The 17592-nt window shown below is 66.9% G+C and overlaps 4 protein-coding genes across 5 annotated transcripts; 3 read left to right on the forward strand and 1 right to left on the reverse strand.

The window, feature by feature from the left end:
• The first annotated feature begins 409 nt into the window (after positions 1–409).
• On the forward strand, positions 410–5362 carry COASY (Coenzyme A synthase). The gene is made up of 9 exons (XM_080565116.1): positions 410–1033; positions 1424–1638; positions 1726–1857; positions 2328–2517; positions 2810–2874; positions 3546–3630; positions 4120–4217; positions 4322–4468; positions 4927–5362. The coding sequence occupies exons 1-9, from the start codon at positions 445–447 to the stop codon at positions 4996–4998; spliced, it is 1593 nt and encodes a 530-aa protein (XP_080421242.1). The 5' UTR covers positions 410–444; the 3' UTR covers positions 4999–5362.
• Positions 5363–5680: 318 nt separating this feature from the next.
• LOC308181663 (coenzyme Q-binding protein COQ10 homolog A, mitochondrial-like) lies at positions 5681–7400 on the forward strand. The gene is given in 6 exon segments (XM_080565117.1): positions 5681–5866; positions 5868–5944; positions 6088–6189; positions 6290–6479; positions 6827–6928; positions 7031–7400. Coding segments are annotated over 6 exon segments (672 nt in total). The 5' UTR covers positions 5681–5827; the 3' UTR covers positions 7193–7400.
• Positions 7401–8582: 1182 nt separating this feature from the next.
• Positions 8583–14183, forward strand: MLX (MAX dimerization protein MLX). The gene is made up of 8 exons (XM_080565302.1): positions 8583–8698; positions 9330–9366; positions 9491–9580; positions 10376–10482; positions 10758–10857; positions 11113–11212; positions 11557–11758; positions 12472–14183. Exons 1-8 carry the CDS (start codon positions 8654–8656, stop codon positions 12526–12528), a joined length of 738 nt encoding a protein of 245 aa, XP_080421428.1. The 5' UTR covers positions 8583–8653; the 3' UTR covers positions 12529–14183.
• A 244-nt stretch (positions 14184–14427) lies between these two features.
• On the reverse strand, positions 14428–16922 carry PSMC3IP (PSMC3 interacting protein). Of its 2 annotated transcripts, XM_080565303.1 has the most exons (9): positions 16810–16921; positions 16632–16735; positions 16470–16559; positions 16264–16375; positions 16007–16152; positions 15508–15561; positions 15065–15124; positions 14909–14969; positions 14540–14676 (listed from the first exon to the last, which is right to left on the reverse strand). In XM_080565303.1, the coding sequence occupies exons 1-8, from the start codon at positions 16841–16843 to the stop codon at positions 14910–14912; spliced, it is 660 nt and encodes a 219-aa protein (XP_080421429.1). In that variant the 5' UTR covers positions 16844–16921; the 3' UTR covers positions 14540–14676; position 14909. The 2 variants fall into 2 exon arrangements, with proteins under 2 accessions (XP_080421430.1, XP_080421429.1); XM_080565304.1 differs by having other exon boundaries at positions 14428–14969; positions 16810–16922.
• Positions 16923–17592: the final 670 nt, after the last annotated feature.

Consider the following 17592-nt stretch of genomic DNA (forward strand, 5'->3'; position numbering starts at 1 on the left):
ACTGGGAAGCCGGTACTGGGACTGGGAAGCCGGTACTGGGACTGGGAAGCCGGTACTGGGGCTGGGCAGCCGGTACCGGGGCTGTTTTAGTGACTGGTACCGGGGCTCCAGCGGGCACTACCGGGGCTGTTTGAGCAGCCGATAGCGGGGTACGGGTGGCAGTACCGGGGCTCCAGCATGCAGTAGCGGGGTGGCTGGGCAGCCGGTACCGAGCCTCCAGCGGCGGAACGGAGCCCCCAGCGGGCAGCACCGAGCCCCCAGCGGGCAGCACCGAGCCTGCAGCGGGCAGCCCCGGGGCTCTACCGGGCGGTCCCGGCCCCCCGCGTCCCCTCCGCCGCCCCAAACCCCGCCCGGGGCGGCGATGCCGGCCCCGCTCCGCTGCCGGGGCGGCGCCGGGGCGGGCCGGTGACGCGTTCCGGGCGGGCTCCGTCTTCCGGCGGGGCCATGGCGCCGTTCCCGTCGGGGCTGCTGGTGCTGACGGCCCCGCTGGGCTCGGTACCGGGCCGGGCGGCGGCTGCCCTGGCGGCGGCGGCGGGGCCGGTGGCGGGGCCGCTCTACGTGCACCTGCAGCCGGGGCTGCTCCTGGGGGGCCCCGCGCCGCTCCCCGCCGCCCCGCCGCCAGCCCCGGCCCTGCTCCGGGCTTTGGCCGCCCTCTACTCGGCGGCGGCGGCGCACCGGGGGCTGGACGTGCGAGTCCTGCTGGGCCACGGGCACCGCCTGGCGGAGCCGCCCCGGGTCCTGCTGGCCGACGGGGGGGCGGGCGACGAGGGGCCGGTGAGCTTCGGGCTCCGGCAGCTGGCGGCCGCCGCTTACGGTTGCCCCCCCGGTTTACCGGCCCTGCTGCTGGACGGCCCCGACGGCCCCCGGGCGACCCCCGAGGGCTCCGAGGGGGAGCTGCCCGCCTACCCCGACGTGGTGGTCGGGGGCACCTTCGACCGGCTGCACGGCGCCCACCGGCTGCTGCTCAGCGCCTGCTGCGTCCTGGCCCGCCGGAGGCTCCTGGTCGGGGTGGCGGACGGGGAGCTGCTCCGCCGTGAGTGCCGCGGGGGCTGGCGGCGGGCTGCTGGGGACGTGGGGAGGGCGCGGGGACGGCCCCGGGGGTAGGGGAGGTGGGAGAAGGTCACAGGGGGGTTTGGGGTTGGGGGGGAGTTTGCCCCGTGAAAGCACCTGGGAAGCCTGGAGGGTCTTGGGGGGAGGCCGGTGGGAAGGGGGTTGAGGGTCCTGCACCCCAGTGTCCCCGCGCCCCAGTGCCACCGCGGGTAGGGTGGCAGCGGGAGACCCACCGGGATTTGGAGAAGGCAGGCCCCCGAACCCCACGACAGGTTCCTCTCCCCCTCTCCCTTCCCATTTTCCATCGCCGCCCCGGAGCCGCGCGCGTCGCGGCCCCGCGCTCAGCCCCTCCGCCCTCACCCGCGCCCTGCAGACAAGGTGCTGAAGGAGCTGATCGAGCCCTACGAGCTGCGGGCCGCCAAGCTGCGCGAGTTCCTGGCGGACGTGAAGCCCTCGGTGCTTTATGACATTGTTCCCCTGGCCGACCCCTACGGCCCCGCGGTCACGGACCCCGAGCTGCGCTGCATCGTCGTCAGCGAGGAGACGCGCAAGGGCGGGGAGGCCGTGAACAAGAAGAGACTCGAGAATGTAATTTGGGGAGGGGGCTGAGACCTCCCAGCCCCACCGCCGCCTGCGGGGGCCGCCGGCGGCTCAGTGGGTGCCTTCTCCTGGCAGGGGCTCGCTGCGCTGGAGCTCTTCGAGATCCAGCTGATCAAGGACCCCGAGCACGGCCAGAACGAGGAGGAGAAGATCAGTTCCTCCAGCCTGCGGCAGAGGCTGCTCGGGACGCTGCTGCGGCCCCCGCGGGTGAGGGGAGAACGCTCGGAGGGCTTATAATGGTGTTAGGGGTCCGGAGGGGCTGTGGGACCCAGGAACGGGCTGGACCCCACTCCTGGCTTTGGGAAGCGTCCCTAAAGATGCCCGTGGTGCTCCTGGCCTGAACTCCTGGCCCGAGGCATGGAGCAAATCTGGGCGAAATACAGGGCAGAAAGCAGGCGCTGGTCGGGGTTTGCCCCGGTGCCCATTTGGGTGAGTTACGGGGTGAAAGCTCGATGCCCCTGTGAAGCTGGGGAGCTGCAGGGACGGCAGCCTGGGCTGCTGGAGCCAGCCCGTCCCCTGCCGCAGAGGGGACGTTTGGAGGTCTGCCTGCCTGCCTTCAGCGTGTCCCAGCCCCGGGGAAGGACAAGCCCCCGCTCTGCAGGGCCGGGAGCTGCCACGATGCCCGCGGGATCCTCGTGCGCCACCCCCCCGCCTGACAGCAGCCCCCGTCCCCGCAGGAAGCCCCCACCTTGCCGTCTCGCCCCTATGTGATCGGCCTGACCGGAGGCACCGGGAGCGGCAAAACCTCCATCGCCAGGCTGCTGGGGCAGCTCGGAGCCTTCCTCATCGACGCCGACAAGCTGGGCCACGCCGTCTACCTCCCCGGGGGCCCTGCCTACGAGCGGGTGGTGGCGGCGTTTGGGGCAGGTAGGGCTCCGTGGGGACGGCTGGGTGGTCCCGGCGGGGCAAAGTTTTCCCCGAGTCCTCCGTGCCCCGTGTCGGGGCTGCTTTAAAGTGGCTGGTTTGGAAGCCTGGGCTGAGCTGCTGCGTGTCTGTCCTCTTCTGGAGTGTGATAAGGAGATCCTGGGTCAGATCCTGCACCGTGGGGCCCTTTAGGGTCCTGTGCTGAAGTCCTGCTCTGCCCCGTGGGCCTAATCGTACCACGGGGGCGTCAGCTGGGTTCATCCCGTCCCAAACACGTTCCCCTTCTGTCTTCCAGAAATCTTGAACGAAGACGGGACGATTAACAGGAAAGTCCTTGGGGCCAAAGTGTTTGGAAACCAGGTAAAAGCAGCGCGGGGAATGTCAATATTTAATCTCCCGAGCAAAGAGCTCTCCCTCTGTGCCGGGGCTTCTTGGTCTGCAGCCCTTTGAGCTGCTGCCACGTTCCTGACCGTATTCCTGGCAGCGTGGATGGCGAGGGCAGGACACGGAGATCGCTTCTCCGTCGCCGCGTCAGCAGTCGTGCAGGACGTGCCCCCCGGCACCCCTGGCAGCTGCTGCTGCTGCTTCCCAAGCCCCGCTTCCCCCTGTCCTTCACCCAGCGCCGAGCCAAAGCCGCGCCGCACACGTCACCCGTGCTCTCTGGCCGTTGGGGGACTTGGACCCGTGGCAAGTGGGGCTCGGTGACGCCGCAGCTGAACGTGAGCCTCCGCTCGCTGGTGCTGCCGCAGCCCAGGCGTGAAGGCTTCTCCTGAGGGTCCCTCGGGGGCTAGCGGGTCCCACGGGGATGTTGCTGTGCAAGGGTGGCTCTGCAAAGCGCTCCTCGTGCTGGAATTGTGCCGTGCCCGGCAGAGCAGGGATGGGAAAGGGAAAAGAGCCCGCAGCCCGTCGGTAGGCGCGAGAGAGCCTTTAGCCCAGCGTCTCTCCCGGTGTCCCCTGGGACCGCTTTCTGCCCCCAGCGTTTCCCTCGTTAGCCCCCCAGGAGCTCTGACCCCGCCGTGGTTCCTTTCCAGGAGCGGCTGAAGAGCCTCACGGACATCGTGTGGCCTGAGATAGCCCGGCTGGTCAGGAAGGAGATCAGGGAAGCCGATGCTCAAGGTAACCGGGACGTGAAAACTGGGCGTTCAGTCCTGTGCTGCACACCGGGTCCCCCAGCCCCCGGGGCGTCTGCTGCTCTGAGCGGCGCTGCGAGGGTTTCCCATGCTCAGCCCCTGCGTTTTGCTGGGGATCTTCACTGCTATTAGCGCATTTCCAAGCAGATCCTGGGCAAGGAGCTGGACTTCACACGAGCTTCCTGCTCTGAAGTAGGGCGGAGATCGCTTTCTCTCTCCCAAGCGACTCCGAGTTCATTTTTGGTGTACCGCCCCTGCAGGGAGCACGGCGTGTGCTGCCTCTGGGAGCAGAACCTTTCCAGCTCCTGGGGGCTCGGTGGGCATTTGGCTGCGGGCATCGGCTTGCGGTGTCCAGGGGGCACCTGCCCTCCGTGATACAGGGCATTCAGGCAAACGCAGCCCCTGAACGCAGCACGAGGAGCGCTCGCGCTGCCCTGCGTGGCCAGTAACGACGAGCGACGGCCTCGCTCCGCAGGAAAAGCCGTGTGCGTGCTGGATGCTGCCGTGCTGCTGGAGGCTGGCTGGCAGGAGATGGTGCACGAGGTGTGGACGGCCGTCATCCCCGAGGAGGAGGTGGGTGATGCCCTGCTGCCCGCGGCTGGCTGCTGGTGGATGTTCCCTGCTCCCCCCCCCCCCCCCCCCCGAGCCCCTGAGTGTCCCCCCCGCGGTCCCCCCAGGCTGTGAAGCGCATCATGGACAGGGATGGGCTGAGCGAGGAGGCTGCGCGCAGCCGGCTGCGGAGCCAGATGAGCAACAGCCAGAGGGTGGAGCAGTCGCAGGTGGTGCTGTGCACGCTGTGGGAGCCCGACGTCACCCGCAAGCAGGTGAGCTGCTGGACGCCGGGCTGCGGGCTGCCCCGGGGTGGCGAGGGGGGGACCCCAACCCCTTGCTAGAGACCGGGACGGGGACCGGAGGGCTGCGTGGTGGGGCTCACCCGCGAGGCTGCCTCTGGGTGTGGGACGAGGGATGAATTCACAGAATCATCCAGGTTGGAAGAGACCTCCAAGATCACCCAGTCCAACCCCTGCCCTAACGCTACCAAGTCCTCCGCTAAACCATATCACTGAGCTCTACATCTAAACGTCTTTTAAAGGCCTCCAGGGATGGTGACTGAACCACTTCCCTGGGCAGCCCGTTCCAACGCCTAACAAGCCTTTTGATAAAGAAGTTCTCCCTAATATCCAACCTAAAAATTCAGGGTTGTAAACCAAGCAGGGAAGGCACAGAAGGTATGGGAGCGCTTCGTGCGGTGTTCCTGCCCCTGACGATCGTTCCCTGGCAGGTGGAGAAGGCCTGGGACCTCCTGCAGCAGCGCATGAGCCACGCGCCTGCGGCTGGATCGCCGTCCTCCTAACGGCCCCGCGGGGCACCCGCGCCTCGAGCAGCGGTGGGACGTGGGGCGAGGGCAGAGCCGTCGTGAGCCGGGTGCGGAGGGGCTGGGGCTGACCCCCCCACACCCCCCCGCTGCATCCCCACCCCGCAGAGGGGCCGGGAGCGCCCTGCCCTGCTGCTGCTGCCGCCGGACACCGTGACCCCAGGAGCGGGAATGAGCTGGAATTGCTGCAGCGGCGCCTTGGGCCGAAGGGCTGAGCCCCCGCTGGTGCCTGCACCTCCCGAGAGCAGGGGGCACCTCCCGAAGCCAACCCCGAAGGGCTGGGGACAGGCCCTGGGCGCTGTGAACCCGTCGCCGTGTGACAGTTAAAGAGCAGTTTTCCTTGGCAGTGTCTGCGGGGTGTTTTTGTCCCCTTTGCCAGCCGTTCACCCAGGGGCTGACCCCACCGCCGCCACCCCGGGGGCTTTTTCCCCGCTCGTAGGGGGGCAGCAGCCCCCTGGGGTGTCCCCCGGTGCCACCATCCCGGTGTCCCCCCCGGTGTCACCAGCCCACGGCCGGGGCGGCTCGGGGCTCTGCCCTGCTCCCGGTGCCGTCCCCGGTGCCTCGTCCCGGGGCTCCCCTCTCCGTTCCCGTTGCACCGGGGGTGGCTCCACCGGGAGTGGGACAGGAGCCCCGGAGGGTCCTGGTCCCGGTGCCGGTGCCAGTCCCGGTGTTGGTCCCGGTGCCAGTCCCACTCCCAGTGCTGGTGCCAGTCCCGGTGCTGGTCCCGGTCCCGGTGCCGGTGCCGGTGCCGGTCCCAGCGCGGGGAGGGGGCGGAGCGCCCGGTCCCGCCCCCGGCGCTCCCCCCGTGATGTCACCGGGCGCACGGGGCCGTCCCGCCCCGGTACCGGCACAGGGCGCGGGGCCGCGCAGGGCAGAGCCGAGCCATGGCCGGGTGCGGACGGACGCTGCTCGGGGCTGCTGCCCGGTGAGACGCCGGCACCGGGCACCGGGACCGAGACCGGGACACCGGGACCGGCACCGGGGCACCGGGACCGGGGTCGGTGCAGAGCACCGGGGGTGGGGGCAGCAGCTCCGGTTTTCTGACCCCCCCCTTTTTATCTTCTCCAGGTGCCCCGGTCCCCACCGGTCCTCGTGCCCGCAGCCGGCGCGGCCGTTCCTCAGCCTGGTGGGCTCCGGTCCCACCGGGTACCGGGAGCAGCGCATCCTGGGGTGAGTTCGGCACCGGAGCCTGGCGGGGGGGGAACCCGGTTACCGGGCGGGTGCGAGGTGCCAGTGCTGACCCGTGTGGTTTTTTTTTCACCCCCCCCAGGTATTCGGCGAAGCAGATGTACGAGCTGGTGGCCAACGTCGGGGACTACCGGCTCTTCGTGCCGTGGTGCCGCCGCTCGGCCGTGCTGTCCCGCCGCGGCCACGTGCTGCGGGCCGAGCTCGAGGTCGGCTTCCCGCCCCTCCACGAGCGGTACCTCTCCGAGGTGGCCCTGGGGCCCCGGCAGATCCGGGTAAGCCGTGGCGTTCCCCCCACCTTTTGGCTTTGGGGTTTGCATCCGAGGGCTGGGGCTCAGCAGATCGATGTGGGGAGGGGAGAGCTGGGTGCAGGGGGGCACCGGGGGCGAGGGGCTGCGATGCAGCCCGGATCCGGAGACCCCGCTCCGCTCCTGTGGAAGGAAAGCTGCCCCCATCAACGCTGCCCCTGCCCTAAAAGCGCTCCGGCAGGCGTGCAGCCCCGTGTCCCGCCTGCGAGTCCCCTGGCTGACACCTGGGGATGGGGCCGGGGCCGTTTCTGCTGCTCCGCTCGGCGCTGGGTGCACGGCGCCTGGGCTCCCAGCAGCTTTTTGCCCTCCCGCAGGCGGTGAGCAGCGACTGCCGGCTCTTCAGGCACCTGGAGACGCTGTGGCGCTTCGGGCCAGGGCTGCCGGGACGGGCGGACACCTGCTCGCTGGATTTCTCGGTGAGTGCACGGCGCCGGGGGCCGGGGCAGGCTTTTCTGGGGGGCCTGCCAGCCCCGCGCCGTTCCTCCGAGCCTCCCCGGCACCTCTCCGCCTCCTGCCAGGTCTCCTTCGAGTTCCGCTCGGCGCTGCACTCCCGGCTGGCCGGGCTCTTCCTGGACGAGGTGGCGAAGCAGATGGTGGCCGCCTTCGAGGGCCGGGCGCGGGAGCTCTTCGGGCCGCAGGCTGCCGCCCGCCCCGCGCAGCGAGCAGCGCGCCGGGCCTGAGCTCGGCCGGACCCCCGCCGTCAGCCCCGCTGAGGGCCTCCCCCTATTTATGGCTATTTAACCACCCCAGAGATAAGTTATTTTTTCTAAGCCCCGCTTCTGTTGAACGCTGTCGACACGTGGACCAAACGCCCGTGGGCCAGGCCTGTTTGCGGACCGTACGGACGCTCTGTTTGTAGCGCTTCGCCAATAAAACGTGGTGCACGGACTGGCTTGGGATGATTTTTTCTCCCCGTGCTGCCCCCATCCCTGTGCTGCCCCTTGTCCCCTTGCTGTCCCCATCCCTGTCCTGTCCCCGTGCTGCACCCCATCCGTGTCCCATCTCTGTCCCCGTGCTACCCCTGTCCCGTCCCCATTCCCTTTGCTGTCCCCATCCTGCTCCCCGTCCCCATACTGTCCCTGTCCCATCCCTGTGCTGCCCCCCGTCCCTGTGCTGTCCCCATCCCATCCATGTCCCTGTCCCCATCCCCTTGCTGCCCGTGTCCCATCCCTGTCCCCATGCTGCCCCCATCCTCGTGCTGCCCCTTGTCGCTCCCCTGTCCCTGTCCCCATCCTGTCCCTGTCCCTGCCCTGTGCTGCCCACATCCCTGTCCCATCCCTGTCCCCATGCCGTCCCCATCCCCATGCTGCCCCTTGCTGCTCCCTGTCCCCGTCCCCATCCTGTCCCCGTGCTGTCCCCTGTCCTATCCCCTCCCTGTCCTATCCCCCATCCCTGTCCCGTTCCTGTCCCGTCCCCATCCCCTTGCTGCCCGTTTCCCTTCTGGGTCCCATCCCTGTCCCCTTGCTGCTCCCTGTCCCCGTCCCCATCCTGTCCCCGTGCTGTCCCTGTCCCGGTCCCGTCCTTGTGCTGTCCCCATCCCCGTCCTATCCCCATCCCCATCCCCTTGCTGCCCCTGTCCCGTCCCTGTCCCCTTGCTGTCCCCATCCCCACACTGTTCCCCGTCCCCTGTCCCTGTCCCTGTGCTGCCCCCATCCCCGTCCCGTTCCCGTCCCGTCCCTGCCCCCGTCCCCTCGATGCCCCTGTCCCGTCCCCATCTTGTCCCCGTCCCTGTGCTGCCCCCGTCCCCAACCCCGTGGTGTCCCCGTCCCCGTGCTGCCCCTGTCCCACCCCCCTCCCCTCCCCGTCCCCGTGCTGCCCCTGTCCCACCCCCCTCCCCTCCCCGTCCCCGTGCTGCCCCCGTCCCGGTCCGGCCCCGCTCCGCACCCCCCGCCCGGCCGTGCCCGGGCCCCCCCCCGCTGGGGTCGAGGCCAAGGAAAGGCCGCGGCCGACGGCCTCTGCCCCGGGCCCGGCGCCCCCTGCGTCACGCTGACGTCAGCGCCGTTACGCAAGCACCGGGCAGCGACCCGGGACCCCGCCCCCCCCCCCGCCCCCCGGTCCCGTCCGGGCGCCCCCTGGCGGCGCCTCGGGACTGCATTTCCCACAGCCCCCCGCGGCGGTCACGTGACCGGGGCGGGCGGAAGATGGCGGAGCCGCCCGGGGCCGCGGCCGAGGACTCGTGGGGCAAGGTGAGCCCCGGGGGGGGGAGGAACCGGGCCCGGGCCTCCCGGTGCGGGGCTGCGGGGGGTCAAAGGTCAAGGTGAGGGGCAGGGGGCAGAGGGTGGGGGGGGGAGCGGAGGTCGAGGGGGCCCGGGTGGGCCCGGTTCGTCCCGGGTGGCCCCGGTTCGGCTCGGTTGGGCCCGGTTGAGCCCGGCTGGGTCCGGTTGGGCTCGGTCTGACCCGGTTGGGCCCGGTTGAGCTCGGTTGGGCCCGATTCGTCCCGGTTGAGCCCGGTTCGGTCCGGTTGGGCTCGATTGAGCCCGGTTGGGTCCGGTTGAGCCCGGCTGGGCGCGGTTGGACTCGGTCTGACCCGGTTGGGTCCGGTTGAGCTCGGTTGGGCCCGGTTCGGTCCGGTTGGGCCCAGTTCGTCCTGGTTGAGCCCGGTTGGGCGCGGTTGGACTCGGTCTGACCCGGTTGGGTCCGGTTGAGCTCGGTTGGGCCCGGTTCGGTCCGGTTGGGCCCAGTTCGTCCTGGTTGGGCCCGGTTGGGTCTGGTTGGGCTCGGTTGGGTCTGGTTGAGCCCGGTTGGGCCCAGTTCGTCCCGGTTGGGCCCGGTTCGGTCCGGTTGTGCTGACCGCCGCCTTCTCCCTGCCGCCCCAAGGTGGACGCCGCCTACGGTGACAACGGCCTGGACTCGGGTAGGTGCTGCCGGGGCTTGGGGCCGCGGCCGGGCCGGGCCCGGGGCTCCCCGGGGCCGCGGGGGGCTGTGGGGGGGGCCCGTGGCCGCCCCTCGCCCCTCACCGGCCGCCCGCTCGCTCGCAGCGCTGCTCGGGGACTGCGCCCGCAAGGGGAGCGTCGTGTCCCGCGCCAACAGCATCGGCTCCACCAGCGCCTCGTCCGTCCCCAACACGGGTGGGTGCCCGGGGCTGGCCCCGGTTCTTTCCGATTCTGTCCCCAGCATGGGTGGGGGGGGGGTTGGGGTCGGTTTCCCGGTTGGTGCGTTCTCCGTCCCTATCATGGGGGGGGGGTTGGGGTCTGTCCCCGGTCGTTGTCTCCTCCGTCCCCCACACCGTTGGGTTTTGGGGTCTGTCCCCAGGTCGTTGTCTTCTCTGTCCCCATCACGGGTGGGTTTTGGGGTCAGCCCCCTGGTCGGTGCCTCCTCCATCCCCAGCACGGGTGGATCTCGGGGGCTGTTCCCCAGTTATTGCCTCCTCTATTCCCCCCACAGGGGGGTTTTGGGGTCTGTCCCCCGGTTATTGCTTCCTCCATCCCCATCACAGGTGGGTTTTGGGGTCTGTCCCCTGGTCATTGTCTCCTCTGTCCCCCACAAGGGTGGTTTTTGGGGTCTGTCCCCCATTCGGTGCCTTCTCTGTCCCCATCACGGGTGGGTTTTGGGGTCTGTCTCCCTGCCCACCACTGCCGGCTCTGCCCTCCCTCACAGCTCCCTCGTTCACCCCGAGAGGCGAGGGGAGGCGGCAGGGGCAGCGTCGGGGCGCGGGGGGCTCCAGCAGCGCCTTTGGACCCCTCGGGGCGCCCTCCCCGGGGATCTGCAGGCGTCCTCCTGCCCGGCCTCGCGTGGAGAGAGCCGGCGGCGCCCCGGGGGGGTCCCCGAGCTGCCTCGGGGGGGCCACAGCAGAGCTGCGGGAGGAGGGGGCCCGGCTCGAGCCCCCCCTGCTCACGTGCTCACGGTTTTTTGTCGCCCCGCAGACGATGAAGACAGCGACTACCACCAGGAGCCCTACAAGGAGTCCTACAAGGACCAGCGCAGGCGGGCGCACACCCAGGCGGAGCAGAAGAGGCGAGACGCCATCAAGGTAACCCGAAGCGCTTCCCGGGGCTCTGCGGCGCTCAGGACCCTGCTTTTTTTTTTTTTTTTGGCCCCTTTCCCCTCGTTTTTGCTGCTGGATTTGCTCTCCTGAGCCCTGCGCGCGCCTCCTTGGCGCTGTCTGGCTGCGTGGTGGGAGCTGGGCTTTGGCCCCTCGTGAAACCACCGCGTTAACGGGACGCCCGGCCTCACGCCCCGAAGGCGTGAGCTGTGGGGCGGGGTGTGACCCCCACGCCCCGAACGCGTGGCTCTGCTTCCCCGCAGAAGGGCTACGACGACTTGCAGGCCATCGTCCCCACCTGCCAGCAGCAGGACTTCTCCATCGGCTCCCAGAAGCTGAGCAAGGCCATCGTCCTCCAGAAAAGTGAGTCCTGAGGCGGGTTGGAGAGGGTAAAAGGGCGCTCCCAAACCCCAAAACGCCCTGCCAGAGCCACGCAGGGGGGACCTCGTGGTGTGGCGGCGCTCTGGGGGAGGCCAGGTGCTGGCTGATTCCACCTCCCAAGGGAGAATGAGGGCGGCCGGGAGCTGACGGTGCCCAGACATGGGTCTGCCGCTGTTTTTGGGGGCTTCAGGGGGTCGTGCGTGCTCCCAACGCCTCGCGCTGTGGTTTCTCGCTCAGCCATTGACTACATCCAGTTCCTGCACAAGGAAAAGAAGAAGCAAGAAGAGGAAGTTTCTATCCTCAGGAAAGAGGTGATGGCCTTGAAGATCATGAAAGTGTAAGCAAAGAGCTGCGTGGTCGCCGCCCTCTCCTTCCTGCTGCTTTTCTCCCCTGTCCTTGCGAGGCTCCTTTGGTGCTCCCCGGGCAGCTCAGCACCCGGGGTACCAATCCTGTGCCTCCCTGCTGCCGTCACTCCTCGTTAGGGGCTCGTTAGTCTGTCTCAGGCCGATGGGTGGGGTTGTATCTCAAGTGGATCCGAGGCCAAAACTGAATCTGCTCCCTGCGTCAGGGAGGCTGCAGCTCCCCAGAGTTTATTCACTCGCAGGACCTTGCGCAGCCTCGCGGTCGTGTCCGGGGCTGCAGCTCAGCGGGGCTGAGCGCGGGGCTCCTGGCTCCTTGCAGGAACTACGAGCAGATCGTGAAAGCTCATCAGGACAACCCCAACGAGGGGAAGGACCAGATCTCCGACCAGATGAAGTTCAACGTTTTCCAAGGCATCATGGATTCCCTCTTCCAGTCCTTCAACGCCTCCATCTCGGTCACGAGCTTCCAGGAGCTCTCGGCGTGTGTCTTCAGCTGGATTGAGGAGCACTGCAAGCCCCAGGTGAGCACGGGGCGGGGGGGCGCAGACGGGGCAGAGGACGTGGTGTGCGTCTGCACCCGGCCGGAGCTCAGGGCTTTCCCTTCCCCCTGGGGCTTCAGGAAGGGCAGAGGGGGACCAGCACCGGGCTGGGGCACGGCGGAGAACGGGAGGTGGTGGTCGGGGGGGCGTTAGGAGACGTTTCTTCTCAGGAAGAGCAGCCAGGCGTTGGGACAGGTTGCCCAGGGAGGTGGCGGCGTCCCCGTCCCTGGGGTTGTTCAGGGAAAGGTTGGACGTGGTGCTTGGGGACAGGGCGTGGTGGTGACGCTGGTTTAGGGGACGCTCGGACCAGAGGATCTTGGAGGGCTTTTCCAGCCCTAGTGGTTCTGGGACTGTGCGATCCCAGCTGCTGGGCTGGCTTGGGGCTGGAAGCTGGCCCCTGTAAAACACTTCAGGAGGGGTCCTGCTCGTTCCCCAGCACATCCTTGAGCCGCCCAAAGGTTTGCTGGGAATTAGGAAGCCTTCGAGGGGGGTGACGAGGCACGCAGGCAGGGCCAGGTCCTTGCTGTGCTGAGTCCCTGCAGCCCAGGACCACGGAGGTGTGATCACTTCCGTGCAGGTGCCGTGCTCTGCGGCACCACCTGTGCCCCCCGACGGGGATTTTTAGCAGGAGCGGCTCGCCAGGGAAGGGCTCCTCCTCCCCTGCAACAGCTCACCGTGTCTCCTCTCTGCCCCAGACCCTCCGGGACGTTGTCATCGGGGTCCTGCACCAACTGAAGAGCCAGCTGTACTGAGCCTTCCCTCGCCGGCGGCTCCGGGTCTGCCGCCTCCTCGACCCCTGCTGGAGCTGGGCGCCTCCTGCCCGGGTGACGGACGCCGGGAGAGGCTGGGCCGTGTCCCTCGGGGCTGTTCCTAAAGCTTCTCCGATTATTTATTGCGACTACAGAACCAAAAACGAGGCTGTGCAAACAGCTCTGCTCCACAGGTACTGTCACAGCTGATGTTACCAAATACTTCTAGGGACTTCGCAAAGGGAAAAAAGGAAAAAGTGTTTTGAATGTGTCTTTTTCAGACACCAGAGAGTCCTTAGTTCAGGCAGGCGTGGCGTGGTTGGCTTTGCCTGTGCCACGGACTCTCCCCAGCCACAGCTCGGCTGGCAGAACAGCGCTGCTCCGTAACCTCAGGCCTGTGCTAAAAACCCTTTTGACCCTGGGAGAAGGGAAATGAAAAAAGCAGGCATGCTAAAAGCTGTTTTGACGTGGACTAGGAGGCGGGTTCCACAGCTGCAGGCTCTCCCTGCCTCCCCCTGAAGCAGCCCTCAGAAGGGCAAGAGGCTGCTCTTGGCTTGCGTAGATGCTTTGGGGAACTGAAGGAAGGATCAGCCCCTCGCTGCCAGGGCCGTGCTTGCGGCGAGCAGCCGGGAGCTCTCCTAGCGCTGGAGGAGCGCGCCGGGGCCTCGCTGGCCTGACCTCTCTTTGTAGCCATAAAACCCCGGAAAGGGAGAAGGGAGCGAAATTTCTCTGCGGTCTTTTCCTGCTTGTGCTCGTTGAGATGTGCCTGGCTTCATCTCGCTTCAGGTCGGGACGTGGCCGTACCGATCAGGAAAGTAGCCCAGTAGCTGCAGCCCCGCGCTGCCGGGAGCTCTCACTGCTCCCCCTTAGAACCACAGTGGTTTATTTTTTTTTGTTTTGTTTTTTATACATACACACACATAACCAGCCGTGATTTTATTTCATAAATCCCTGAAATCATTGTGAAGCCCTCTCCCTGTCAGTTTTGCAGACAAACGCTTGCCGGGACGATGTTTTAACGTGTCGCACGCTGCTGCTGTCGGCACGCTCGTGGCCGTAGCCACCACACGCACCGGGTGGAGCAGCGCAGGAGCCGTTTGCGGCTCACAGGGGGTTGTTGGACCCCCCCCTCCACCTGCAGCAGGGTTTGTTCTCGGTAATCATGTTCTTGCTACCCCCTCCTGCAGCAGCAGCTATTTATTTTACGGGGGTTTTCCCCCTGTGATGCTGTTCCTCAGCTCCAGGTTGCTTGGTCGGAGCGCTGCAGCTTGAGATTGTTCAAGCTCCTGCTTCTACCTGGCTCAAGTCAAGCGGAGCCTTTCCGGGGGTTAATTTTTATCCAAGATTTTTGCCTCAGACCCCTCGGTTGGGTGTTCTTTTTAATACAAAGCAATAGAAGCCCCCGAGGAGCTGAGCCTTGTGGCGATGCACATAGTTGGTAACACAGGGGCAGACGCGGCCCTGGCAAATGTTGCTTTGTGAGGGAGGAAAGGCGCCGCTGGGGGCTGACAGCCTGGGCCGCCGCCAGGTGGCACAGCTGAAATCCCTCGAGCTTCAATCGCCCTCCTGCCCCGCGAGGAGGACGTGGATTTTTACAGACCTGCCCTATTTTTCTATGATGAGAGAAGTAATTAAATAAATTTTGCTGGATGTTTTAACGACGTCTCTGCTTTTATTTCTTGGGGCTGGGTTCCTGGAGCCTTTCCCTGGAGCAGGTAAGAGAAGGGCACGTAGTTTCTGGAAGCCCAGCCCTCCCACAGCAGCTGTGGCTCAGCTTTCCAGGGCAGAAGCACCCTCCTGGCTCTCTCCTTCCCCCCCCAGGCAGGGGTGCTGCACCCAGGGCCATGTCCAAGGGTGGCCCTGCGGCCCTTTGAACAGAAAAGACACCACACAAAGCACGTCTGAAACAAAAGGATGGTGTTTAATGAAGCCTAGCCTCATGTACAGCTCCGTACACACCCTGGGAAGCCGCCCCCTGCAGTTCAGTTTGCTGAACTCGTGCTAGAGGTGCTGCAGCCAAAACCAAAACCAGTTCATTCACCTGTACCAGGCTTCCTCTTCTTGCTACAACACCAGAGCCTCCAAAACAGTGCAGTTCCACCTTCCTGGCCACAGCCCCGTAAAGACACCCGACCTCAACAGGACACGGGGCTGAAGGGTAAGAAAAAAATGGCATTCCCTCGGCAAGGGAGAAAGGGAAAGGGCTCGGTGCTGAGTTAACCGCTCCAACCACCCTAGCAGGGGCAAAGCTTTTAAAACAAACGCATACAAAAGATGCGGGACAAGCCCAAGCCCTGCGAAAAAAAACAAAAGCCCCAAACCAGCGGCTGAGTTTCAGCAGCAAGTTCTGTTCCCTGGAGCGAAGGCCTCCCTCCCTCAGCACCTCACACAGCTGCTGGCAGGGTGACGTTGTGGTCCTCGTCCGTTTCTATGCCAACTTCCTCCTGTGCAAGGACAAAGGGGGCTCGCGGCAGGATGGGTGCCGCTGGCACAGCGGGCACGGCCCCCCCCCAGGGCAGAGCCAGGCTCTGGGACTTACGAAGAACTGCTTCTTGCTTTTGGGGTACCCCTCCAGGATGGCGTCGAGCAGCTCGGTCGCCTGGCAGGACAGAGACGTTCGGTCAGGTTTGCTCTTTCTGATGCAAAGAGCATTCATTTTGTTTCCACAAGAAGAACCAGAACGTTCAAAGACGTTTCTTACTTAGGAATTTCACTGACATGGCCTTCCCAAGAGGCTCTTGATACACATCAGTCCTTACCAAGCCTGGGTGGCACTCGGCAGTGAGCACAGAGCGCCTTTAACAGTCACAGTGTTTGCCTGAAGTCCCCACGATCTGCGTCACAGCTCACAGAACGCTTGCCGAGCAATTCCGCCGACTGCGCCTGTCCCTACGGGCAGCCGTGTCCCCGTGGGGCTGTCACTGCCCCTGCTGCCCCCCGCCGGAGCTGCCCACCCACCCTGCGTTCACTGCAGAGCCTTACCATCCGCTTCCTCTTCCGCCACTCCTTACAGTACAGCCTCTGCTCACTGCACACCTGCCAAGAGCAAGGCAAAGTGAGAACAACCCAGCCAGGAGCCACCCTGCGGACCCTCTGTAAGCCCAAAGCTGGGAAATGTCTGGTTCTAAGGACGCCATGCATCTGGGCTACGGCCAGAGGGGTTTCTGGCAGCAGGAGCGACTCGCAGCCCTTACTGGGACATGAACCGCGCCTTGCGACAGCTCACGAGAGAGAGGAACAGGCTGAATCAATAAAGTGCCTGGGGACTGCCTGAAGCAAAGCTTTGCAATGGAGAAAGAGCTGAGGCTATTTCAAGATCTCTCTAAGGGACGCGTTTTCAAGACGTGCACGTGGGCTGTGCAGAGCCCACGCAGGAGCACCGCTGGCGTCCTGGGGCGAGTCAGGCCGGGGAGCAGGGTAACGCAGCCACGCGTTTGGTACGCCTGGCCCCAGCTCTGCTCAGCCCCAGCCCCCTTTTTACCTTCTCTTTTTCCTCCGGCGTGACGTGGTTGGTGGCAGACTTGATCCTCTCCAGCTTGTCCGCGTAACCGGTGCAGTCCTTCCTCAGCTCCTCGACCTCCCGGGCCATCTCGGGTGTCGTCATGGAGCCGCTCAGCTCCCTCAGCTCTGCGAGGGGACGCCGATCGATCACCGGGCGGGAGCAGCAGCCAGCTCCCAGCTGCCGCCCGGCCCCGCAGGCCGCCCGGCCGGTACCGGGGCCGTGCCGGGAGCCCTCACCCGCTTCCAGCTGCCGGCAGCCCTGCTGCAGCGCCTGCACCTGGGCCGACAGAGCCGCGATCTCCCCGTCCAGCCCTCGCAGCTCCGCATCGCTGGCGGCCGGGAGCTGCTCCTGGAAGGGGGAGAGGGGGGGAAGCGGCAGGAGCTCAGCGGGGCCGGGGTGAGGAGGAGCCCGGGGGGGGGGCTAGGGCCGGCCCGGCGCTCACCTGGTCGGCGAAGTAAACCTTCTGCTTGCCGTACGCCTTCTCGCGGATGCGGCCCTGCTGTGCCAGCTGCTCCAGCGCCTTCACCACGGCCTGAGGGAGGTGTGCGGTCAGCAGGGCCCCGCTCCCCGCCCGGCCCGGCCCGGCCCGGCCCGGCCCGCTCACCGCCTTGCCCAGCCCGTGCTCCCGCTGCAGGTTCCCGAAAGCGTCCTGGGCGCTGTAAGGCCGGTTCTGCTCCCGCAGGTACCGAAGCAGGACGGCGGCGGCTCCTGGGGGACAGCGGCGCGGTCACCGCGGGCAGCCCCGGCCCCTCCGGGCGCCCCCCGGCCCCGCCGGCCCTCACCGCCCGCCGCGGGGCCCTCCCGCCCCTTGCTCATCCTCCTCCTCCCCTGCCCGCCGACGAAATGACGCGCTTCCGGCGAGACGCGCGAACCACCCCCCGACGCTTGCAGCCAATCGGAACGGGAGGACGATGAGGGGAGGCGGCGGCGATTGGATGAGGGAGGCGAAGCCACGCCCCGAAGTGGGAGGGGCCGGGGGTGCGCGGGTTGTGTGGCGCCGGGTCACGTGGTGTGTGTGTGTGGGGAGGGGGCGTCGAGGCTCCCTCAGGCAGCCCGTTTTGGGGCGGTTCGCCCTGAAAAACGTCATTTAGGAAGGGGGTGCTGCGAAAAGGGAACGTGGGCCGCTGGGACTCGGCCCCACAAGCGGTCCCACCAGGAACATGGCCCCAAGAAACGGCCCCAGCGGAGGGCACTGTCCCACCGGAGGATACGGCCCCAAAACCGGCCCCAGTGGGGGGACACGGCCCCAAAACAGCCCCACCAGGGGGACACCGTCCCCGAAACAGCCCCAGAAAACTGAAAAATTCCCCCAAAACAGCCCCACAAAACTGAAAAATCCCCATAAAACAGCCCCCAAAATGGCCCCACCCGAGGGACAGAGCCCCCCAAATGGCCCCCAAACCAGCCCCACGGCCCCAAAAACGCCCAGCAGCCGGAGCTCCGTGCCAGGGCCCTGCCTGGTGGCCACAAAGGCCGGGCACGGCCAGCCCAGCTCCCCTCCTGCCCCCCCTGGTTCGTGAGTGGCAACGAAGGGCTTGATGCCAGGGGAGGAACGCAGGACCCCA

This window comes from Anser brachyrhynchus, assembly GCF_964034855.1.
Source record: "Anser brachyrhynchus genome assembly, chromosome: 22".
Taxonomy (NCBI): domain Eukaryota; kingdom Metazoa; phylum Chordata; class Aves; order Anseriformes; family Anatidae; genus Anser; species Anser brachyrhynchus.